This window comes from Suillus subaureus, assembly GCF_016647635.1.
Source record: "Suillus subaureus strain MN1 chromosome Unknown BJ212scaffold_3, whole genome shotgun sequence".
Classification (NCBI taxonomy): Eukaryota; Fungi; Basidiomycota; class Agaricomycetes; order Boletales; family Suillaceae; genus Suillus; species Suillus subaureus.
In genome coordinates this window covers 1,330,818-1,353,178 of record NW_024538559.1, presented here as the reverse complement: position 1 = coordinate 1,353,178, position 22,361 = coordinate 1,330,818, and the positions used below count along the sequence as shown (strand labels likewise).

At 48.5% G+C, this 22,361-nt stretch overlaps 7 protein-coding genes across 7 annotated transcripts; 1 reads left to right on the top strand and 6 right to left on the bottom strand.

Moving 5' to 3' along the window:
• Positions 1–2,602: 2,602 nt before the first annotated feature.
• BJ212DRAFT_1476028 (uncharacterized protein) lies at positions 2,603–4,443 on the top strand (the record flags this gene model as incomplete). The annotated part of the gene is made up of 3 exons (XM_041339314.1): positions 2,603–2,796; positions 2,848–2,947; positions 3,004–4,443. 3 exons carry the CDS (start codon positions 2,603–2,605, stop codon positions 4,441–4,443), a joined length of 1,734 nt encoding a protein of 577 aa, XP_041198459.1.
• Positions 4,444–5,604: 1,161 nt separating this feature from the next.
• Positions 5,605–6,204, bottom strand: BJ212DRAFT_1322159 (uncharacterized protein). The gene is made up of 3 exons (XM_041334448.1): positions 5,816–6,204; positions 5,708–5,758; positions 5,605–5,659 (listed from the first exon to the last, which is right to left on the bottom strand). Exons 1-3 carry the CDS (start codon positions 6,183–6,185, stop codon positions 5,610–5,612), a joined length of 471 nt encoding a protein of 156 aa, XP_041198458.1. The 5' UTR covers positions 6,186–6,204; the 3' UTR covers positions 5,605–5,609.
• BJ212DRAFT_1322158 (uncharacterized protein) lies at positions 6,205–7,726 on the bottom strand. Its single transcript, XM_041334447.1, has 2 exons — positions 7,248–7,726; positions 6,205–7,190 (listed from the first exon to the last, which is right to left on the bottom strand). The coding sequence occupies exons 1-2, from the start codon at positions 7,573–7,575 to the stop codon at positions 6,337–6,339; spliced, it is 1,182 nt and encodes a 393-aa protein (XP_041198457.1). The 5' UTR covers positions 7,576–7,726; the 3' UTR covers positions 6,205–6,336.
• Positions 7,727–9,054: 1,328 nt separating this feature from the next.
• Positions 9,055–12,506, bottom strand: BJ212DRAFT_1322153 (Fungalysin metallopeptidase-domain-containing protein). Its single transcript, XM_041334446.1, has 10 exons — positions 12,104–12,506; positions 11,577–12,053; positions 11,149–11,527; positions 10,946–11,095; positions 10,774–10,890; positions 10,558–10,717; positions 10,358–10,504; positions 10,127–10,302; positions 9,521–10,068; positions 9,055–9,466 (listed from the first exon to the last, which is right to left on the bottom strand). Exons 1-10 carry the CDS (start codon positions 12,488–12,490, stop codon positions 9,350–9,352), a joined length of 2,658 nt encoding a protein of 885 aa, XP_041198456.1. The 5' UTR covers positions 12,491–12,506; the 3' UTR covers positions 9,055–9,349.
• Positions 12,507–13,058: 552 nt separating this feature from the next.
• On the bottom strand, positions 13,059–14,166 carry BJ212DRAFT_1322145 (uncharacterized protein). The gene is made up of 4 exons (XM_041334445.1): positions 13,737–14,166; positions 13,593–13,672; positions 13,361–13,518; positions 13,059–13,300 (listed from the first exon to the last, which is right to left on the bottom strand). The coding sequence occupies exons 2-3, from the start codon at positions 13,666–13,668 to the stop codon at positions 13,370–13,372; spliced, it is 225 nt and encodes a 74-aa protein (XP_041198455.1). The 5' UTR covers positions 13,669–13,672; positions 13,737–14,166; the 3' UTR covers positions 13,059–13,300; positions 13,361–13,369.
• A 1,513-nt stretch (positions 14,167–15,679) lies between these two features.
• BJ212DRAFT_544330 (uncharacterized protein) lies at positions 15,680–16,544 on the bottom strand. Its single transcript, XM_041343459.1, has 3 exons — positions 15,976–16,544; positions 15,747–15,925; positions 15,680–15,696 (listed from the first exon to the last, which is right to left on the bottom strand). Exons 1-2 carry the CDS (start codon positions 16,462–16,464, stop codon positions 15,773–15,775), a joined length of 642 nt encoding a protein of 213 aa, XP_041198454.1. The 5' UTR covers positions 16,465–16,544; the 3' UTR covers positions 15,680–15,696; positions 15,747–15,772.
• Positions 16,545–16,745: 201 nt separating this feature from the next.
• Positions 16,746–18,109, bottom strand: BJ212DRAFT_1322132 (uncharacterized protein). Its single transcript, XM_041334444.1, has 3 exons — positions 17,938–18,109; positions 17,489–17,864; positions 16,746–17,439 (listed from the first exon to the last, which is right to left on the bottom strand). The coding sequence occupies exons 2-3, from the start codon at positions 17,733–17,735 to the stop codon at positions 16,901–16,903; spliced, it is 786 nt and encodes a 261-aa protein (XP_041198453.1). The 5' UTR covers positions 17,736–17,864; positions 17,938–18,109; the 3' UTR covers positions 16,746–16,900.
• Positions 18,110–22,361: the final 4,252 nt, after the last annotated feature.

The window sequence follows — 22,361 nt, the reverse complement described above, 5'->3', positions numbered from 1 at the left end:
CAAAGCTTATCTCAACGAAGCGCTTTGGAGATATCTCATTAGGGCTGTGGAGGGCCACCTACACCGCAGTGTATGAGTGGAACTGCGGCGCAAGAAGATCATCGGAGACTGAGGCTGAGCATGCCCGAAGTTCGAACGGCAGAACTCGACACTTCGAAGTTCGGAGTGGTGCATAAATCCGACTCTTGTCAGACGGGGTTCTTGGAGTCCGAGGCTTGGGTACCTTGGTCTTCCTCGATCGCGGGTTTATCCAGCCAAAGTAGCTTTTCATCGAGTTAGATTCTAATCTGAGGCGACGTAAGAGCATGATCGATCTCATGATTCTCGTCACAGTACACACCATGTAAGCATAATTGAGGCTATGTTGCTACTGTAATACTCACATGGTGCCGTATTTTGTAGAGGCGACAAGGCCCCTCGCAGGCGAACTAGTGCTATCGGATTGGAACGTGTTTGTGGCGATCGCATCCGCCATCTTAAAGTACATTCCACACAACGTTTTATACTAGCGGTGTGTGGTACGTGGATATCGGATTCGCCGCATCTCCAAGTCATTCTTGTGGCTTGGCTTTGATGCTAAGTATGATTACCAGTCGACTGGCAAGGTACAGCCACAATGAGAAATCCTGGATAACGAGGTTTCCACGTGCCCATCGGGGCCTTGTCCTGCTTGTCACTTAGGCTCCACCTTCCCAAGCTGCAAGACATCTCCATCGCCTGCTCGGAGGTTCTATCGCAGGTAATACATGCTTCCGAGAGCAGTGACTTCTCAAATCTCAAAGTGAAAGGTCCGTAGCGATGACGGCACAACAATTATTCAGGAGGACGGTAGGTATGCCCCGCAGAGCGGCTGCACACGAAAATAGACACAAGCCAGACAGCAGGAACAATCGAAAGTCAAGATCAGTGAACGGGGCGGGCTGATGGATCTCTGCTCAGTTAGAGTGGGACACTTCGAACCCGGATGCGGTTCCGAAATTGTACTGATGGGAATGGGGACAAGGGGAAAGTTCATGGAGATTTGGCGGATGGTAAACTTGCAATAATCAATGCTCCGTGGAACATGCGGACATGAATTCCACACTATACCAGTGCGTTCAGGACCTTTGAGAGTTCGGCTCCGCAGAGGTGATAGAATTGATCACAACAAGATCTGTAGATGATCCGCTGGATTGCATGAATAACACTTGCTTGAAGGACCAGGCGCATAATAGGCGTAGCTTAGATGGATGGAAGGAGTACTTACGAGATGAGCCTTGCGCATAACGACATGATGTTACGTCGTGCGAGAATGTTAGCACTGTCTTAATCTGGGCCTTTTATGCGACGGGGCGCGCAATTTGGTTAGTCAAGCGAAGTAAAGATCGAGATGGTTACATAGTAGACATAAATCGTGTCCATATTCCTTGCATAGGTGTGTTTACAATCGTAAATGGATCATGGCTCACTGAGTCATAACAAAAAGTCTTGATGAGGTGAAAACACCGTTAAGTATGTTACGACGGATCTATCCCGTAACCTTTGTCCATGAAGAGACTCGAAGTGTTCTGGGTCTAAATTAGGGTTATGGAACGTTGTGCCTTGTATAATGGGGTAGCTCACAGAATTATCCAGAACTGGATGCGAGCAGAGGCATAGTACTAGTGATGCATAGCAAGGGACCGTTGAAGCTTCGAATATACAGATCGCCGTATGAAAAGCTGAGGAACCTCTTGATTGGTGGCTCTATAGCGCTCTGGGGCATGGGGTCAGGATGAAGGTAATTGTAGTACCGTCATTGAGCGGGTGCGCTCCACAAATACTTTGGATGTGGAGAAAAAAGATTAGTGGGGAATGTACCGTCCTGCTACCGTTCGGCCATGGTTCGAGAATGGATTCTCAGGATCTGAGTTCAGAACGCGGAGTTGAACCTTGAGCATGAAAGTGGGGAAGCGGACAGCGACGAATCAAGCAAGTGAAAAACTACATAATCGAGATGACGGTCACGGAGACACTTGAGGCCTCGTGTAGTCAGTAGTAACAGGTAGTAATAAGGGTTCACTCAACCGCCAACGCAGTTTGTAGTGGTAATAACAGTGCGAAAAGGTAGCCATGGACGTCTTGATGGGAGTCGCCAATGATTGTCATGATCGAAATATTATCGTGGCAAGTAGTCGAAAGCCATGTTCCTTGATGGTAATTTGTGATGAGCACTAGATTCTGAATCTGCTGCGTAGTGATCAGACAATGGACTGCGGGATAAACGAACCTGAGCTCAAGGAGCGGGTGGACATGGCCGGGTTGGCGGCAAGTAGTCAGCGCCAATTGAGGCCGGTGACAAAGGAGGCCGGGTGGTGGTGGCCGAAATGCCGAGTTTCTGATTGATCGGACTAAAAAGGCAAGTTGTTATGTAATCGTGTAGAATGGATGATCCGCATTTGACATGAATATGATACAAGCTAAATAGGCGTCTGACTTGCCCGATAGTCACCCGATAGTACCCTCTCTTCCTCCACATCGCACAACTTCCACCACATCACTACTTCACCACTTTATCTTCTATAATATCTATCTCTTTCACCTCCATCTGCAGTTCCCTACTTCTATCTTACTGTTCGTAGCCATGGCCACTACATCCCAACCTATCGCTTTCCAGTCTCCTAATCACCCTGATTTCAACATGGCATCTGGTTCATTCACTGGTAACAACAGTGCCAGGTCTTACTTTCTAGGTTCACCAATATCCTGGCGTGCTGGCTCGTTTGGAAGCCGTTTCTATCCCGGTTGTTCCCCTGGTCAACTTCTGGGTCCATTGGAGTCAGTTCATACTTCGCTTACCGTTCAAAGGTGCTGACTTCGTCTATGTAGTCCTAACGAATTCAAATGTACCAAGTTGTCGTCTTCTATGGATAGCGACCGTGGTTCAATTCTGAACGCTCTCGGTGCCCTCGACAGGGAGGACGAATTGGTAAGTCGTGGCGTTCCGAAGTAGTTTGCGCTAGTCTCATGGTCACACCCTCGTAGTGTCGTAACTACACATGCTGTGGTCTACAGTTAGATGATCTACATGCTCTGCTACAGCATTTCGAGGAGGTCCACGTTGTCGTGCTTGACCCGTTTGGTCACCCTCAGTTCCCAGTCGTCCCCCCTCTACCCCAGTCTAATCGCCACGCCACTCCGTCCTACGTCTCGGACCTTCATCAGCACCTTCAATCTTACAACCAAGGTGGTTTCGACCCTGATGACATGGAACTCGATGTTGATCAGGGCAGTTCAAACGCGCCAACGCCCCCTGATACTCCCCTCAGCACCCCGCTATCGTCGTATCCTACTCATTCGTTTAACCACTTCGGACAGTCGAAACCTGCCTCCCCGCATCTTCCCGTGTCGGCATTTGATACGACAACCGTGCTCCCTTCCCGCTCCGTTCACGGCTCAGCATTCCCACCGCCTCGAAATGGTCTTCCAAATGTGGCAAATGCCCCCGATGCATTCAATGGTTACGCTGGGTACTCCGACTACTCATCATCAATGCCTGGCACTGTTCCTTCCCCAACCGGCAGCGATGATGTTCACGCACCTGTCACACCTGTCAGTGAACCGGGTAGTCCCTACGGCTGTCTTCCTCCAGCTGTCGTATTCTCTACCAGTAATACCCCTGTCACCACCCCTACAGCCTCTCGCATGCCATCTCCAGCGAGCGCCTCATGCCACTCCGTGCCCCCTGCGGCCGCCCCCCTTTCCTCGGCCTCCTCGGATTCCCCTGCTTCTTCCAAAGGTTTTACGTCACAGCAAGCCAATCAGCGTGCCAGTACTACGCTCTCTCGCCCTGCGTCATCATTACTGTTATCGAAGCCCTTCCGCTGCCCGAAGCCAAATTGCAATAAGAGCTACAAGCAAGCTAATGGGCTCAAATATCACATGACTCACGGCAGCTGCAACTTTGCACCACCCAAAGACCTCGAGCAAGTACAAGCACTACTGGCTAGTAAGCGGTCTGCCCGCGAGGCTGCTGGAGATGATCAGGGGATTACAGAGGGTGACATGCGCGAAGTCGAACGTGAGGCAGAGCGCAGACTCCGGCCCTTTGCTTGTGGTGTCAGTGATTGCCAGCGCCGATACAAGAACATGAATGGTTTGCGGTATCACTACCAGCATTCGGGCGACCATGGTACAATTGGCTTGGCTCTCCTTGCCAGTGGACAGCATGAATGTCTACAACATGCCCATGGACGAAGTAGTAATGCAAGCTCACGACATTCAACACCGGTGACGAGCGGAACCTCGACACCAGTAAGCGGACACATGACATCGACGTATGCCCAGCAATATCAGCAACAGATGTTTTACTCGTCCGCACAGCAGCAGTACTTGCGCCAGCAGCAGGCTCTACAAGCACAAATGCAGATCAACTATCCTGCTGTCTCGGCTGAAGCTGTCCCTATCATGGTCGCGCAACAATGAAGATATACCCTCGTTCAAAATGCAACAGTCCGAAAGGATGATGCTTTTTCGAACATAGATTGTATGTGATTTATAGACTATCTACTGGCTGTCGGATACCCCTCCTCGCTTACTGGCGACCTCCGTCTCCTTCACTATCTTGATTTGTGGCGCAAAAGTAAAAATTATACTTATTGGTCGACTATTGTTTATATTCCGTCTTTGGCGTTCCTCACTCTGCTTTTTTCCCTCTTCTATATGTTTCTCCTTTTACCGACTTATACCATATCCCAGTCGACGTCTATTGTTTCTAAGAATCGTTTATTCGCTTTCCTTTGCGTCTGGTGCGTCTGGCACGACATGCTGCTTCCCCTTGCTTCTTTGGTTTATTCCCTGTTCCCCCACCTCATGGAGCATAGCAGCTTTCATATGTTCTCTAAAAGCCGGGATTGTGTACTATCATGCAGGCTGGCATATCTTGGATCTTGATCTTTGTCTATCTCTCCTACACGTATTGCGTATACTTAAACACTAACTATCTACACAAATAGCATGACCCACCTATTGCACGCGCAGTTGTTGATTTGAAGTGCGAGCTTCGGAGTGGTCGACGATCTTCTTGAATATGCCACGTGTTGATCGGGATCAAAGTGCGCACGATGATCGATCTAACTACTTTGTCTCCCCGCTCTTTGAATGTGTAGTCCGGGGCAAGCTGAATCCTCCGGTAGCCTAGGCCGTGACGTCGCAGCCGCGGCGATAACCGATTATAACCTAGGGAATTACAACACGCACGAAAAGTATCTCGAATGTAAGAGAACGGAGTCTCATATCGCGGCGGTGCGCAGCACCAATCCCCGCACTCAGCGACCACTATAAATAAAGAAGCTCTCGGTCGAGAACAAATTAATCTCAGGCTGTTACTCCTTAGTTATGACTGGTCGAGACAGACCTTATCCAAGATGCGATCATAAAGAAGGCTCCACGACTATCTTTCTGTTGGAGGGATTTGTTGGAGGCAAGTTTCGAACTTGCACTAAGTATACCGGATGACGAACAGATTTTGAATCTGTTACGCCAACTTCACTTGGAATCGATAAGACGGACCTCCAAGGTGAGTGAATATAAAAATTGGTAGGCAAGTTTCGAACATGCCGTTACTAAATCTCTTGTCTACTCAACAGATTTCAAAATCCGTTATGGTATAGCCCACTGCTGGCGCTGAAGAATGAATGATCTTGAGCTATCTATAAATCATGAATGAATTCGAACGCATCACACTTACAGAATAATAACCCCTTATCAGCAAGTCTCGAAATATTAATTGTGGGGATAGCTTGGCTGACACGTCAGGATGGGGAATGAGATGTCGTATTATTAGAATGAAACAGACCTGATGAGGGGAACACGAGTGCCACGCTGTATATTGACTTTGGATATTCAATCATGTCGTGTGCAAGTGTTTTGTCGATTGGAGTCGGGGATAGCGGCACAGCCTCAACCTCGCGTGGCATCCTCGTGGCCTCAAGCATGCAGCGGTGCCAAAGGCACGGGTTCGTGCTCGTGTCAGAAAAGGAAAGAAAAACCTTCTTGACAAAGTTGTAACGGAGACGTGTGTCCACGTTGTTTGATGGACAAAAAGGTGCAAGACCTTCCATTGGATACCACTCCGTGGTACAGTGTGGGAGTCCGGGCGGACTCGTGGCCTTGACAAAGATAATCAGACTCCAAACAACAAACTTGAAACGTACATTCCTGGTCATCTTACTACGGGAGTGCGCAATGATGGCGTCAACACAAATTCTTTCCGCAGGATCCGTGTTCACAGTATGTAGATATACAAGATTGTTCTATGCAAATGGTATACAAGTCCGAGATCGCCTAAAGAAGTAAAACAATGATGCCACCACAAGTTCATGCCACAACCGTACAAGCGGATGCTATTGCATCCCGGAACATCTCCAAGCTCGACGAGTCGCTCTCAGCTGCTATGGTGCTGATCGGCTTATAAGTGACGTAACCCCAGTCAGCATTGAGGACAACATATCCACTGTCGCCGTCCACGACAAGCTCTCTCAAACTGGTGAGCTCAGTTGCCCATCGTTGCCAGATGCTCGACCACAGCCTGGCATCGAATGATGGGCTTGCTACATAGCTTGCGCATGATCGTAGCTCTAGGTGACGCAAGCCACTCTTTTGGCGGATAACAAATTCTTCGACGCCATCAGGAGAGGGCGTTTGATCAAAGATGGTATTTTCAAGCACGAGTGATTCGAGTGATGGATAGTGAAATGAAGAAAGCTTGGTTTCTAAGCTGTGGTATGGGCCCTGAGGGCTGCGCAGCGCCAGCGATTTGAGCGTGGTATTAGAAAGGGGCAGGAGTGCGCCAAGTGATCCATTAATGTCCTTTGAGCCCGACCAGGCACTGATATCGGCGTTCGGCACGACAGATAATGAAAGATGAGACAGGGGCGAGTTCGTAAGGGAAGAGACAAAATCATAGCGTGAAGGAGGCATCATGACCACATTGTTGAGAGAAAGGGATGTCATGCGAGATGTCTTCATAGCGTGGTATATAGCATGAGTAACCGTGAGCTGCCGATTCGTGAACCAGAAAGGGCTCTCGCGAATTTCCTTCCCAGACTGGGAGATAAATGATGGCCAGAAACTCGCGGTGACGCATTCAAGTCTGGGGAGTGCATCGATTGCACAGAAAGCTTCGGTCAAGGCTTCTTCAAGCTCGGCAACTTCAAGCATATCTTCGACTTCTGCAGGAACGTGCCACAATTAGCTCCTATGCATAGACAAGGGGAAACGGAACTCACCAATGTTTTCCTGGGGAAATTGGAAACATTCATCATCACGAGAATCATAGACAACTTCCCGAACATGGGTAGCAAGGTGGGTAGCAGCGATGATCTGCTGGAAGTTTTGTGCACTCTGGATGCTGTTTTTGATGTGAAGTTTGGTGAATGCGATGGGGGTGACAAGATCTCGATACGCCTGGTTTAAACAGCGTAGCTGGAGAAGATCGGTCATGGAAGAAACATTCTCAACGACGACGTTGATGATTTCGATGGGTAGATTTCGCATTATGATAGAGAGGGGGTAGAGTTTGGTCTGAATTAAAAAGGACAGCGGGCGTGGTTCCATTTTATATCCCCCATGTAATCTTGGTATTTCGTTTCCCCGTGTACACAGGATGTGCCCAGTGAACCGAAATAATCTACATCGGTTCTAGTCCCACAGATGTCCTTTCGGATTGAACACTTTGAAATGGTGGCGGACAAAGCACACTTGGCTGCCAAAGATAGATTATTTTTTTTCCTCACAAATTACGTTCTTGACCCCACAGTGGTACACAACATCACTCAAAAATTTCAACCCAAAATCTCGTGGTGGAGTGACCCTCGAACATGAATTTGGCCTCGGTTCCGCCCCCAAAAAACATCTTCCCAAGGTTGAGTTTTACATCAGAAACTGGTGGGCGGACCCGAGTAATACTGACAGAATTATCTGAGGGGTATGCCGTTATCCGATCATCGTAAGTTTCTATGTATAACATTCTGCTCTCTAAATTGTATTGTCCTATCTTCTTCTCGACGCGGCATCATATTTGCTTGATGCAGTCATTCAGATCATTTTCGATGGTGTCCACACTCAATGACTACCATCGTGATATGTTTGAGCCTGTCAACTGATGACATAACATTGCGAGGGTCCAGGCCCGCCTGCCCGAGTCAGTGACCCTGCATGTCGTACGCCAGGACACCTGCCAGAACGTTGAACGTTGAACGCTGTGTTTGAACCTGTTTCAAGTTGAAAGGGACCTATCAAATCACATCTAGCGCTGACGCCCCCCTGCCAGCCGCATCACAAGCGTAGCATCTTTAATACAATCCTCTTCCAGTCAAACGCCATGATATCCACGTAAGACATTCCAATTTAGTTGAGCCACCCCACATCCCAGCTCCATCGGACTCTCGCGTCATTCATGCTGCGGTATGTTGCTTCTAGAGTCGGATATGTTCCCGAAACCGAATTCTGAGAAGAAGAGACTGCGGAATTACTGGAATGATCTCCGCAGTACTGCTCGTGATCTCTGACTCTCCAGACTATAGATGAGTGAAAGTGACCGAGCGCCGGGCGAGTGGTCTGATGATAAGAATAATTGAAATTTGACAGTACTCCGTGCCCGAGGGGTCGCGCTCTATTTCATTTGGCTATTATCTATCACATATGTGGTCAAATGAAAGTTGTTGACATCGTGTTCTCGCGAGATACTCACGTTCGTACTATAAGTGGGATTACTTAATCATAACGAGTGAAGAATATCTATTTATAGTTTGCGCGCACTGAGACTCTTTGAAGGTATGTCTGGCTCATCAGCTGGCCAGCTGGTGTTGGGGGTATTTGCCATTACGAATAGTATTGGACTTGCCAAGCTTGAGTGTTTATGTAAATCATAAAATCATTCCGAATAGCTGCAGTGAAAGGTCCCCGTTCACGGTATGGTCCTGGCGTCGGGTGTTTGCTTGCGCCCTCGAGCACGGGTATATTATTACTCTCCTAACGCATCTTTCTCAGTGCCCTACCTCCCTGCAGCCTCCTCTCACGTGGAACGGCCTCAGGTGAATCTTAAGCTTAAGTTACTGAACCAATTATACTCAATATCAAGCACGTCGCATTGCAATCCATGATATATCAACTATACGCAATTATCACTATCATACAAAAACTATGCGCAACCGCGGCCGCAACAGAAATATCCCAAACCAAAATAAAACTAGCGCATGATTACCTGGCATCTACACGAGCAGGATACGGATATATTCTATCCAGAGTTTGGATATCACCACCATCTAGCCGTGCGTCTCCAATCGTGTATATGGATATTATGATGTTCGGAATATTAAAACGTCCACGCTCACAGCTTCCACCAGCATCCAAATACACCACAGTCATCCTCTGGGTCATCAGGAATTGGTTCAGGTGAGGGCGAGGGTTCGGCCTCGCTTTGACATGCAACTGGGACTTTGTGGCCCTACGAAATAATTGTGCGTCAGCACAGATCCGCAACTCGGTCAAAGGAACTTACATCTTCCCTAACACCTCCACCCCATGGCGTACGCCCCTTAACGTTGGCATCAATACCCAACCCACGCTCGGCAAAGCCCACCCAGATATCACAGAAGTTCTCTCCACCCGTAAGTACTTGATCAGCCTGCACGATCGCATCACGCGCATCGAAGAACGATGGGCTACATGGCTGCAGCTTCATCCCGTTCAATACGAGCTGTATCAACAGCGAGTTACCGTGCTTCGGGACGAAAGGCTTGTCGGCACGGTAGAAAGCAGTATAGTCGGCGAAGTTAGCATCGTGTGGAGGAGGGAACAGATTATCCGTGAACCCGTGCTTGGCGATCAGCCTTTGCTCGACCACCCATAGGATCTGTGCCCAGACCTCCCCGATTGCGTGCACGCCCCAGTATCCGGGCTTGTCTAGGGTCTTGTACGTGCTTGGGTTCACCGATTTGTCAAGACTGTACGGGTAGTTCCGGATACCCCCTGCCCGGTTGGCGGCCCATGCGCCCATGGGGTAGTCCTGATAAGTGGCAGTACTACGAATGGTCGTGGCAATGAAGTCTGTAGACGGTGAGTTTGTTTAGTTCTTAGGCGTCCAATTGACATTGAAGCGACTTACCACCCCAGCCCTCTCCCATACCGCCAGCCTCACCCCAACCAAGACATCCACTGTTCTTGGGACCACCCGTCAAGCGCGTGCTGAGACCATGAGAAAGCTCATGGATAACAATACCAGCTTCCATGTCACCATCGCGGTAGGGGTTAGCTGTGTTCCAGAGGTACATTCGGCATCGGCTGGTTCACAAAGCATAAGTATTGATCAGAGCAAGGAAGGAAAACAACAACCCACCCATTCTGGCCATCGGGAGGCGTCATGAAATTAGCATTGTTGAACCCACTGCCGTCCTGTGCATTCGTGATCACAGCGTCTGATTCCTCACCGCCACGCCCAAAGTTGTACTGTTGGAAGTTCCCAGCCTCTTCGGTGAAGCCGTACCTGTCACAATTCGTCACATGGGAAAATAAGACGTAAACGCGAGTAAAACGGACCGGTAGGTCAAGTCGTGGAACAGGTTGCTTGTGTAGAAGAGTTGAGTCACCGTTGCGTCGATGTGGGCGCGTGCATCAGCCATGTTCTCCTCTGTGTTGTCCTTCGGGGTCGGGGAGTAGGTGTAGTTGTAGTGGACGGCTGGGAGCTCGTTCGCATCTCCTAACAGACAGCCATCATAAAAACGAAAACTAGAAACAAGCTGCGCAAGTACTCACCACCCACGGACCTTCCTTCTGGGCGGCGGTTAGATATCCATGAGTTCCGCCCGTCCCAGTTCTCATGCGCAAAGACGTTGTTGCCCCACGTGGTGTTTGTCGTGCGCCAGAACTCGCCTACCGTTCCACATGAGGTCTACAGTACGAAAAGATCAACTAGAGTATGACGAACCTTGCGCACGAAGTGCAGCCTTGTCGTCTTCACCAACGCTAGGGTCTACACCCCACGGCAGGGCGTGCCACCCTGCCGGACTTGCGAGCTTGTCACCCAGCTCAGAGGAGAGGACGCGACCGTAAGAGAGGGGGAGGAAATCTGCAGGTGCTAGGAGGTGTAAGTTGAAGTTTGGATCACGAGGGGGACGTAGCGAAATTTACCATCTGCCTCACTCATCACCTTCCTTTCCACAGCCTCAACAGGGTCGTTGGTGCCCCACGGGAAGACGTTGTAATATGCTGTGGGGAAGATAGGAATGGTAGGGCCGCTGAGCCACTTGGCGGCCTCCTTGGCAGCCTTGCTCTTGCGAAGATCTGCCACAGCCTTGCCCTTCCTAAAGCGACCACCAACCTTCTTGGTGGAACAGTCTGCAGGGAAGAATGAGGAGAGGGGAGGAAGTTGAGCATCCTCGGAGTGAGATTCGGGGGAGTAAAGAGGCATGGGGCTATCACTGGCCCAGTCGACGACGGACACAATACGGTGGGGAAGAGATGCAGAGACTGTGGCCTCATACCAGTTGTTCTCCATCTCGACTTCGAACTGTGCGATGGTCAATATTGGGTGAGAAAACAGGAGAATGAGTACTAACGCGATGTACGAGCTCGAGATGCACGGTGCCATCTTCAGAGGGTACCTGGACCCAAACGACGGAGGCCTTGACCTCGCCAATGGTTCCAGGTGCACCAGCGATGGTGAGTTGCTCGGCCTCGTTAGGGAGGAAGCCGGACATGTGAGCCATAGTCATGCTCGCCAAATAGTCATCGAAACGGGCATGGATGTCCTGTGTGAGAGCGGGGGATGGGGCAGCTGCAAGAAGGAAAGTAAGAAGTGCACGAGGTGCATCCTGTGGACTTGGAACATGGTTATCGAAGGAGGGGGTTGAGATGGAGTGGATGTTAGGGAGAGCTGCGCAGTTGGAGGAGTGGATGTGCTCTAGCTCTAGGTGTGCACCGTCAAGGTGTATTTGGTCTGACCGGGGGGAACGAGCGGAATCGAGTTGTGCGCAATATTCTGCGTGGGGGTGTGCACCACGGGTGTGTGATGCGGGAGTCGGACCGGGGTAAAACTACACGGTGAGTGTTAGCGCTTGACGCGTCATCTAATACGTATACGCACTGAGTTGCCGTAACTCAAGACAACGCCGTCTTTGATGTTCAAATTCACATTTCCGTCGGCCACCTGGACACCTTGAATGATTTGGCGTGCATAGACGTGGGTCACACCGGTCGCACGATCTGTATAACTATCGCTGCGGATAATGTAGCTCACACCGTCGTCGTGGTCTACGATAGAGTCAAGGAATGTCTTGGCTACTTCGTAAGGATCTACCCTCACTCTGTTTTGAGTAGAGAATAGTACAGCGGGTACAGGCTGGTGAGCACTACTATCGAAGCGGGCATGAGGGAGAACAGGACCAAAAGAGAGAGACTTGCGACGCTGCGGTTCGGGAATTGCAGCAGCGAGGCCGAGGAGAGCAAGGGTTACTGTTGTCAGTCCGCGCATGGCAAAACTGACTTGGTTTCACTTGCCTTTCCGTTTCACCATCGGGTTTATATCAACTTGGTCTACGTAAGCGCGGTGAATCCCGGTTGCGGCGGCTGTACATGTAATCTTCCAATTATGGTGAGTCAAGATAAGTCGCCTTGAGGAGACGGAAATGGGGTTGTTGGGCTTGCAAGGCTCAAATCATAACAAGCCAGCATGCTCGATCAAGTCGGCCCTCCTCTTCTGCCTTAATGAGATCCGGCGTGCGAATTCGCACTTGGGGCATCAAACACAAACTTAGGCTTATCATCCACCTAGGAGACTATCTCATTCCCACACCATCTATCACTCATCATGCTCAATTGTATAGCCACGTTGTGTGCTTCCAGACGAGGGCAGCTAGCCTTCTTGTTATCGCTACTGTTGTCCTTCTCGTACGTTCCTTTCTTGGCACCCTGTTTGGCGACGAAGCACAGTGACATGCATCTATCGTGTAGCTCAGACCGCGGGCTCAACAGGACATGCACCGCATTGTATGTTCTATCGTATCATCTCTTTCTCCTATCCATCAATGTCTAACGGAAAGGGCTCGTTTATTCTTTGGCATCCGCGCTGAACACTGTTACGGCAGATTGACAACGCCTTCTCATGCACTTCAGTGAGTATCCTTGACCGCCCATTTAGGAACGACGAATTGGGATCGGCGACAATTCCACTGGAAATCACGCCTTAAATCACGACATTACACAGCACTTGGTTTCAGACCCGACGTATCTATTGACCAGACTCTAGCACTATCTCTCTCATGTATTATTCCACGCACAACCTCTGTTGCAAAAGCAACATCAGCATTCATATTTAAGAGGTACCGAGGCAATCAATGCTCACCTCTTGCTTTTACGTGCAGTATGCACCGCTGGTCGTCGCTTCACAGCAAGTGGGGCAACCGCAGCCTGCAACATATACGAACTCATCTGTCGATGCACATTCGTAGATGAACGCGTTCCCGCCGTTAACACTCGCATCCTGTGAGCACCCATAACCACCTGCAAGTAACCGTAAGTACATCGTCAAGTATCCCCACATACCGAAACACATTATCAATGGCAAGAGCACTCACCTGGGGTGTCGCAAGACTCGCCGATAGGGTTGTACGCGGTGGCTACGCCAGCCATTACCGCAACAGACACGATCATAGAAGTGAGTGAGATGAATTTCATGTTTGTAGGGCGGAGAGTGCTAAGATGATTTATCTTCTGTTGAGTTGAGTGGAAATCTAACACTTTCCTCTCGCTTTTATATTGCAGTCCACAGCATGCCTCAGACAACGATGCATCCCTACATTTCATGTCCGACGTAGGACGGGCTACGACAGGTTACCTTGCACGGCATTCCTATCAAAACAGTAATACCGATAGACGCAACATTCAACAGCCGAGATGCATACGGGGCAAGAGGACTGATCTTGAAATGCTGCGTACCCCTCCACATGACCTATCCGAGGCGATGGACGCGGAGGGATAATGTATCAAAGCAGTGGTCTTGTCATGATACAATGATATATGTATATACCCGCTCTTTTTTTGTGTGAGCCGTTCAATATTTCGGTCTTTAGATCGTGCGCCGCCTTATGAACGTCAAAAGGATACGGGGGTCCTTGCATCCGATTCGGAATAGGGTGCAAATATGAGAGTCGACTCTTGAACCTCAGTCGACACTGATAATTTGGCCGAGCTGACCCTCCCATCACATAAACAGCTGCAGATTTTACTCGATCGAATGTGACTCAGACAAGGCATGTGATATAATGAACCACGACGCGTCCTGTACAGCCACCGGATACCTTGCCAAAAATTACTCAGGGGACGGACCATATTACACGAGGATTGGAAATTCCCAGCGGTTAGACGTGCCGCGCAGGCGTGGCACTGAGGTCTCTGAAAGTGATCGTGATCCGATCATCATGCACATGCATGGACGTCCCAGCTGGGCTTGTTCGTAACGCGGGGAGATATACTTCAATGTTTCATTCTAGTGGAATATTCATCACAGCTATCTTGCAGTCGATTATCAACAACTATACATCATAAGTACGGTTTCATTCCATATTATCGACTCCATCAGAGTTCCCAAGTGCCGTGATACTTGATCAAACCTCCAACACAACCGTATACTCTTACTAACAGTTCCCTTTGTTTGTAAGCGGTATACAAATATAGAAATTCTCTCCCTCCAGTCCCGTGACTCGGTCGGTAGCAGTCCTTGCTTTCTCTTACGAACTTCCAATGTTCCATCTTTACCGATTAGCAGTGCTGACTGCATGCTACCAGGTTGCTCTCCAATAGTGGAGCACGAACAGCCCTGAGGCGTAACAATTACTGATCTGTTGCTGATTGCAACTGCCTGCAATTGGCGAGTCCTGACAAAGGCCGACACTCGTTCTAGGATCAAAAGCTAGGGTCAAAAGCTTTAGTGGTGTCAATGTCTGTGGGGATATCGTACGCCAGTGTGCTGCAGTGTCCACTTGAGCAAAGGTGTGCTCACAGCCTGGTACCGATTACTACACGAGGTTGGAAAGGACTTGAATGTTTGAACACGCAAATACAGAAGCAAGGATGGCACCGAGCATGATGTTCATTCTACACTGAATCTACACGATGGTATGTAACACCAAATTTCGGAGGCACGCTGCTTCAACTGCAAGTATACCTACCCTACTGACCAGAAAAGATATTGCCTTCACGCAAAAGCGCTGGAATATGGTTCTGGAGCCATATCAAGAATACTTCCTCATCGTCTGCCGGAGCGAACGCGAATGGGCCTGTATATTTGTGAATCACCTCTAAGAAATGCATAGCGATTTTGAAGTTTCCTTCGTGCAATGGCGTTGGACATATTTCATCCACTGTTCCCAGATAGCTGGTTTTTTCCCCATGGCATCCACTGTCAACCATTCATCAAGTGGTCCGTCCCTTGTGGGCAGCTTGCCACTTTCATATCGAAGACAGACCCAAGTGAGGACCCAGATGAAGGATTCAATTCGAGGGGCCAGTACCAGCTTTAGATTCGACCAAAAAAAGTTATCGAGCTTTTGCCCTCTCATGCATCACAAACATGGAAATCTTTTTCAGCACTATGATTATGTCTGCCGCAGTGATGGCTAGCATCGTTACCGCATACAACCCTACCGGCCAATCCTGCGACACTCACGGTAAATGCTCGTTCTATAGAGTCATATGTTCCAGGATGTGTGGATAATTGACAATATACTTACGGTTGTTTGCAGGTGGCTATGGGTGTTCACAGGACATGAATGTTAACGACGGGAACGCGTTCATTTACGAATGTGATCGACAGACGAGTTCGTATATGTGGCAGGCTGCAAATGCCCCACTTGCTGCGAAGCGACGACAAGCAGCGCGTCCCGCAGGTGAGAACTGATAGTGCCACCAGGTGAGCGTTGTTACTCCTCGATATTTCCCGAGGAGTCTGAGTGTTAATATGTATGTTTTCGCCGGAAAGTTTCTCGCGTAACATGGTACGAGCAGTAGGAGTCTGAAGGAGTTGTTGTAGGCTAGTGTCAGCAATATGGCATGAACTGAATAGTAGTAAGCCAGGCAGTCCAGGTTGGTGGTGAGCCAATGCTCCACAGAGAAAGAAGGTGCCAGGAAAGATGGTTGGAGGCATGTTTGGCGGATTAGATGTGCCGCGCGGGCCAGAGATCTAGAGAACAACTCAGGACAAGTACGGTTTGAAGCATTCAGAGGGCCATGCGGGTGCATTTGGAGGGCGGAAGAGGACAAGAAGTGGGCCGGAAAAGATGGCGCACAGTCCTGTAGTTCCAATATCGTAATTGGGGGCTCGATGAGGGGCTCGATGCCCCAGTCTTCAATGACGATGTAGAGAACTGATTTGCTGAAACTGTTGAGAGAGGCGAAGATATGTGTCGTAGAATTTGAACTTTGCAGGAAAAGAATACGAGGACGTGGCATTCAGGTAGTCATTCGTGACTCTTCTTCATCTTTCTTGAACGTCTCTTCTCTTGAACCTCGCGCTAGTATACAACATGCAGACGGTGCTTCAATCTTTTCACGGCCCAGGAAGACATCGATGATTGATGCACTGCAGATCATCGTGGATGTATTCGATGCGTTATGGTTGACCGGGAGTAAACGGTATCAAGAGATGTCGAACCGTTAAATGAACTATGCAGCGCGTATCGGAAATACTCCGCTGTTGAACGTTGAGCATCATTGAATATTGAACGTACGTGGTATACGTCGATTGTTTGCTTCAACAAAATGATCCGCGTAGCTACTAGCGAGTGAATAAATATTAAACCCTAATTTGAAACTAACACTCGCTAACAAGAGTTGTTGAAAGGCGGCGCTACACTGATTGTGAAGGACAAGAGTGACATGTATCTACTCACGCCTTAACAAATCTCCCAACTCGGTGCCAAAACAGATGTTCTTCACTTTCTCCTTCCTTTCCCCAAGTACCTCCTTCTCCCTGCACCCATCCACCCACATCCTCAATCCACCGATGAGACGGGCGATCCAAATGACATCCATCAGAAAAGATACTCCACAACGGCGTCCAAAAACGCTGCCACCATACAACATCCTTCCTGTCGCTAAGCACGTGTTCATAGAACAACATCTGCCCCCCAGGTTTCAGCACCTCCGTGACCAATGCGGAGATGGTGGATTGCGGCGAGGGGATGGAGCAGATAGTGAGGACAGATATGAGCGTGTCTACAGGCGGGTGTGGCGTAGGAAGATAGGAAAGGATGCTAGAGATGTTTTCAGCACCGCATGGGAGGATGAGGAGCGTTCCAGCATCTTCGCTGTATCCAGCAGCAGAGGCAGTACGGCGCAGCTCAGCATGCATATGCACGTTAGGCTCTACAGCTACGTATTTTGCAACACGCGAATGGTCCAGGTAGTTGACAGTGTGGCCGTGTCCTGTCTTTTGCATGAACAGATCATTATTTCGGTGGAGGAAGACACAGACCTGCACCGAGCTCTAGCACAACACCATAGGCGTGCGGAGTGATGAGCCCTTTTTTGACGTCCCTTCCGGCTTCGTCGACGCTATTACCATAGAGATCCCATACATGAGACATGAAAATGCGGGAGATTTCAATTGGTTGGAAGAGTAGCGAGGGAGCACGCCAGATTGCGAGAATCGTAGGCAAGAGGCCACCGACAAGGAAAATACGTAGATCTGTGACCACTCCAAAGGCTGCATCGAGACGCATCTCAACTGTCGCGCGCAGCAAATACTTGACGATGCAGTTGGGAAGGGAAGGATGTACACGGCTAGCACAGATATTTATATTTTATGCCAATTATTAGCGCTGGATTGAGAATCAGGATCAGCATGGAACCTGTTTAGCATTGTGACGATAATCAGTGATGAGAAGATGCATGTAGGTGTGGATGGTATTTGCCGTGACGTACGCTAATCACACGGTCTTTCGACGTGATAAGTCTGTTGGACCAGTCCCATATTTGCCATTGGAGGCATGAAACAAGGGCGACTTGAAGGCGTGCAAGCCTGCAATTGGTTTACGTTCGAGGTTCAGAACGTTGAACGTTCAGGGTTTGAACTTTGAGACGATCATCACCAAAATTACACAACTCAGACATGGCTATATATGGCCATGTCGGAGCTACTATATCTGTTATATATATCCGGCGCAAGGTCTCAATGTCGGGCAATGTTAGGAAACTCAATTCCTACATGGTAACTGCTATATGATTGTAGTCTGGCATTAGGCTAGTGTACCGATATATCAAACATTGCTATGTACATAATGCATTTGAATTTCATTCAGATTCATCAGACATTGCAATTGCATTCAGATATAACCATGTAATGCATTGAATTAGTGGTAGTACAAAGCAGTGAGGTACAACAGTTCCAAGCCTATGTCTGTGAATGCAGGTAATCAAGAGCAAACAACAAAATGGGGAAATGAGTGATCTATGAGTAGGTCAGTAGTACAACGCAGTAGCAAATGACAGCGAGAAAATGAAAGTACACATGGGGGTCTGTGAGCAATGCGAATGTGTTATGAACTCGGATAGAGTGTCGTTCCAATAAAGGAATCAAGATCAAGGTTGATCAAGGACTAAGCCTTATCGAGTCAATGCCTCCCTCAGGAGCAATCACTTAGACTCCCGCAGGATCTAAGATTCAAATGGGACAATGGCTAGCCTCCTTCCCAAGGAGCTAGAGTTCAAGTATCAAGGAGAACCAAGTAGATTCAAGTTAGAGAAAATACAAGTAGTAACTAGGGTTTATATACATAAGGAAATCGTGCACAGACCAAGCTGGGCAAAGGGTAATGACTACTGAGAAAGGAAGGTTCATGGGAAAACAAGGTATGAGTCAGAGATAAGGGAGACCATGAGGAAACAGCACAGTGAAAAGGAAGCATTAGAAGTACAGCCATATAGGAGTCTGCAGTGATGATGAGAAAAAGAGTGGGGCACTGTAACATTACCCCCCTGTCAATGTCTAAAGTCACTGACTTTAATCACTGAGATTCTGATAGTTGTTAGGGTTGAAGTCAGCATCTCTTGCAAACTGCTTCTCATGCTCCTCTTGTTCAAGATCTTTTCTGTTTTCGTAGATCTTAAGCTGATGGTGGAAGGCCCATGAGCCAGGTTTGGCGTTGATAATACGACGTCCACGAAGAGTGGGACAGTAGGCGGTAAGGTGCTTAGGAGCATGGTGGTGGCATTCTCAGCAGAAGTAGCGAGGGCAATGGACCTGATGATGTCCTTCTTGCTGGCAGTAACGACAAGTAATGGTGGAATAATCGATACTGTTTCGGTCTCAGTAAGTCTCCTCAGAAGGAGCATGAGAATCAGAAGAAGACACAGGTTTGTCTTCATCAATGATAATGGGTGGTGCAGGGGATGGTATAATGGGACGAGAGAGGCCTATTCCAAAGGCAACAGTGTTTCTTTTGTTACCACGAGCATGGCGTGGGTTTCCTGTGGAGTGAACTGTGAGCTGAGAAGGAGCAGGGACAGGAGTGTCATCATCGGAAGATTCTGACGAGGATTTGGGGACTTCTTGGGTAGTGAAACAAAGGGGTTCAGTGGAAATGGAGTGTTCCAGTTTGACCATATCTGGGGTGAGAGCTTGCTTGAACCCTTTTTCTATAAGTCTGTCTGCGGCAAGTGCTTTGATCTTGGTCATATGATAAATGATGGAACATTTGGTGGTTTCTTCAGCAGGGGCTGCAATGGTATGGGCATAGCTAGATGCCAGGTCTGCACTGCGGTGGATGGTCATCAAAGAAAGGGAATCAATGTCTTCAGAGAAGAAATGGTCTAAAGGTAAAACACAAGGAAGAGAAGAAAGAGTCGATTCAACGAGAGCTCACTTGTGGTGAAGTTCGAGCTGGGAATGATGGAGTTCAAGAGAGGAGTTCGAAGATTGTGAAGAAGGCATATTCTGGGATCAGGTTTCTAGGTAAGGAGTCGAGAGAGTTGAAGGCAGTCTTTATAGGTTTTGAGGATTTCCTAGGCATTGACTAGTTCTTTTTCAGGGAGCCAGGAGTTATCTGAGGAAGGGTAACCCTTCCATGATATGAGGAAGCATCATTTTCCTTTTACGTTTCCCTTATGGGTGAGAACAGCTTCTATTTCATATTCTTCTTGTCCATTGATGATGTCAGGAGGGGGTTCAGTGTGATTCGGGCTGTGGACTTCTGTTTCCCGATAGGAGGATAACTCAGAAGTGTGAAAGACAGGGTGCAATTTCCAGGAGGCAGGGAGTCGGATCTTAAATGTGATAGGGGAGAGGACGGCTTCTACTGTGAAAGGGCCATAATGTTTAGGGGCAAGCTTCTTTGAGGGTAGTCTGGTGATAAGGTTCTTTGAGGGTAGTCCGGTGATAAGGTTCTTTGCTGATAACCAGACTTTCTCACCGATCTTCCAGGGTTCAAATTTCTTTCCAAAGGTCCGATCAGACATGCATTGCATGGTGAGATTGTGACAAGAGATGGCTTCTTCTTGGATCTTTTGAAGGTATCTGACTCGATCTTCTGCTGCAGGGACGGCTGAGTTTGGGAGAATATAGGGGATTCCTCGGGGTTCATAACCCATCATGAGGTGGAAAGGGGAGAAATTGCGGGCATCATGTTTTCAATGATTGTGGACAAATTCAGCCATGGGTAGATGCTTTACCCAATCAAGAGGGGTGGAGTGGCAATAGATGCGAAGATAGGTTTCAAGTTCCTGATTCAGACGTTCAGTCTGTCTGTCAGTTTGTGGGTGGTAGGCAGTGGAAAGTGTGACTTCATAGTCTAGGAGTCTTCCGAGTTCCTTGGCAAATTTAGAGGCAAATTGGGGTCCTCTGTCGGAGATGATCTTGTCATAGAGTCCAAATCTGAGAAAGACTTTCTTAAAAAGAGTTGGGCAACTCCTTCTGACGTAATGGTTTTCTTGCATGGTGAGAGAATTACCCCCTTCGTAAGGCCATGGTCTACCATGACCATAACCGAATCAAAACCGCCTGATTCAGGCAAGTCAGTGATCAGATCTACAGAGATCTGCGAGAAGGGGCAAAGCGCAGAGGAAGGAATAGGGTTCAGGGGTGGAGTGGAAGGGTGAGTGTCAGGTTTCATTTGCTGGCATAGGGTGCAACCTTCAATGTATTTGCGGATAAATGTGCCCATTCTGGGCCACCAGTAATCTCGTTTGACTAGTTCTTCAGTCTTAAAGTGTCCTGGGTGTCCGGTGGTGGGGTGATCATGATGAAGGTGGAGAATGCGGTGTCGGAGATGAATGGGGACATAGGCACGGTTTTTATAAAACAAAGTACCATCATTGAACTTCCAGTCAGAGAGGGCAGATTTCATAGGGGGTGCATTTAACCCATCAAGGGCTTGTTGCGCAGCAAGAATGATGGGATCAGAGAGAGGGTCCGTGGATTTCAGGGCATTGGTGAGGTCATTGTCAATAAGACGGGAAAACATGGTGTCTGGGAGGAGTGTGACATCGGAATTATCTGAGGGATCAGAAGAGTGGTCAGGACAGCGTGAAAGAGCATCAGGAGCAGCAAGTTTGCTTCCTGGGACATGGTGAAGTTCAAGATCGAATTCATTCAGGGTTAACTGCCAACATGCTTGTTGGCAAGTGAGATTCTGTGCAGAGCAGAAGTAGAGGAGATTCTTGTGATCAGTGAAAATGATGACAGGGTGAGGGTTCCCTTCAAGGTAGTGTCGCCATGCTTTCAAAGCACGGATAATAGCGAGGAGTTCATGATCATAGATCTGGTAGTTTTGTTCAGCAGGATTAAAAGATTGAGAGAGATAGCCACATGGGTGGTAAGCACCATTCTCATCAGTCTGAAGGAGGACTGCTCCAGTGGCAACAAGTGAAGCATCGGTTGTGAGGGCAAATTGTCGGGAAGGGTCAGGGTTTCGGAGGACAGGTTCTGATAAGAAGCACTGCTTCAGCTTCTCAAAGGAATCGGTGCATGATTGTGACCATGTGAAGACAGTATCTTTCTTTGTTAGATCTATCAGAGGTCGTGCAAGGTCGGAGTAGTGGGAAATGAAGTGGCGGTAGAAGTTGCAGAATCCAAGGAATGAGCGGACTTCTTTTACTGAAGTTGGAATTGTCCATTGGCTGATACCAGATAGTTTGGCTGGATCCATTGCAACTTGTCCTGGGTGAATGATCATTCCGAGATAGTCAACTTCTTGAGCATCAAAAGTGCACTTTTTGGGTTTCAGAAAAAGGGTCTCTTTTCAGATGATGTCAAGGATATGGCGTGTTCGTTTCTGGTGTTCTTCTAGGGTCTTTGAGAAAATGAGGATGTCATCCATATAGACAATCATCCAACCTTCAGCAATTTCTTT

Coding starts and splice junctions, on each gene's coding strand:
- BJ212DRAFT_1322159 (XM_041334448.1), bottom strand. CDS start 6,185: ATGACCAGGAATGTACGTTTCAAGTTTGTTGTTTGGAGTCTGATTATC. Junction 5,759..5,815: donor ACTCGTGTTCCCCTCATCAG/GTCTGTTTCATT, acceptor GTGTCAGCCAAG/CTATCCCCACAATTAATATT. Junction 5,660..5,707: donor TGATAAGGGGTTATTATTCT/GTAAGTGTGATG, acceptor AGATAGCTCAAG/ATCATTCATTCTTCAGCGCC.
- BJ212DRAFT_1322158 (XM_041334447.1), bottom strand. CDS start 7,575: ATGGAACCACGCCCGCTGTCCTTTTTAATTCAGACCAAACTCTACCCC. Junction 7,191..7,247: donor ATTTCCCCAGGAAAACATTG/GTGAGTTCCGTT, acceptor ACGTTCCTGCAG/AAGTCGAAGATATGCTTGAA.
- BJ212DRAFT_1322153 (XM_041334446.1), bottom strand. CDS start 12,490: ATGCGCGGACTGACAACAGTAACCCTTGCTCTCCTCGGCCTCGCTGCT. Junction 10,891..10,945: donor GGCTGCACTTCGTGCGCAAG/GTTCGTCATACT, acceptor GTGGAACGGTAG/GCGAGTTCTGGCGCACGACA. Junction 10,069..10,126: donor TATGGGAGAGGGCTGGGGTG/GTAAGTCGCTTC, acceptor CACCGTCTACAG/ACTTCATTGCCACGACCATT.
- BJ212DRAFT_1322145 (XM_041334445.1), bottom strand. CDS start 13,668: ATGATCGTGTCTGTTGCGGTAATGGCTGGCGTAGCCACCGCGTACAAC. Junction 13,519..13,592: donor CGAGTCTTGCGACACCCCAG/GTGAGTGCTCTT, acceptor GGTTACTTGCAG/GTGGTTATGGGTGCTCACAG.
- BJ212DRAFT_544330 (XM_041343459.1), bottom strand. CDS start 16,464: ATGCCACGTCCTCGTATTCTTTTCCTGCAAAGTTCAAATTCTACGACA. Junction 15,926..15,975: donor ACTTTCCGGCGAAAACATAC/ATATTAACACTC, acceptor AACAACGCTCAC/CTGGTGGCACTATCAGTTCT.
- BJ212DRAFT_1322132 (XM_041334444.1), bottom strand. CDS start 17,735: ATGCGTCTCGATGCAGCCTTTGGAGTGGTCACAGATCTACGTATTTTC. Junction 17,440..17,488: donor TGTGCTAGAGCTCGGTGCAG/GTCTGTGTCTTC, acceptor TGCAAAAGACAG/GACACGGCCACACTGTCAAC.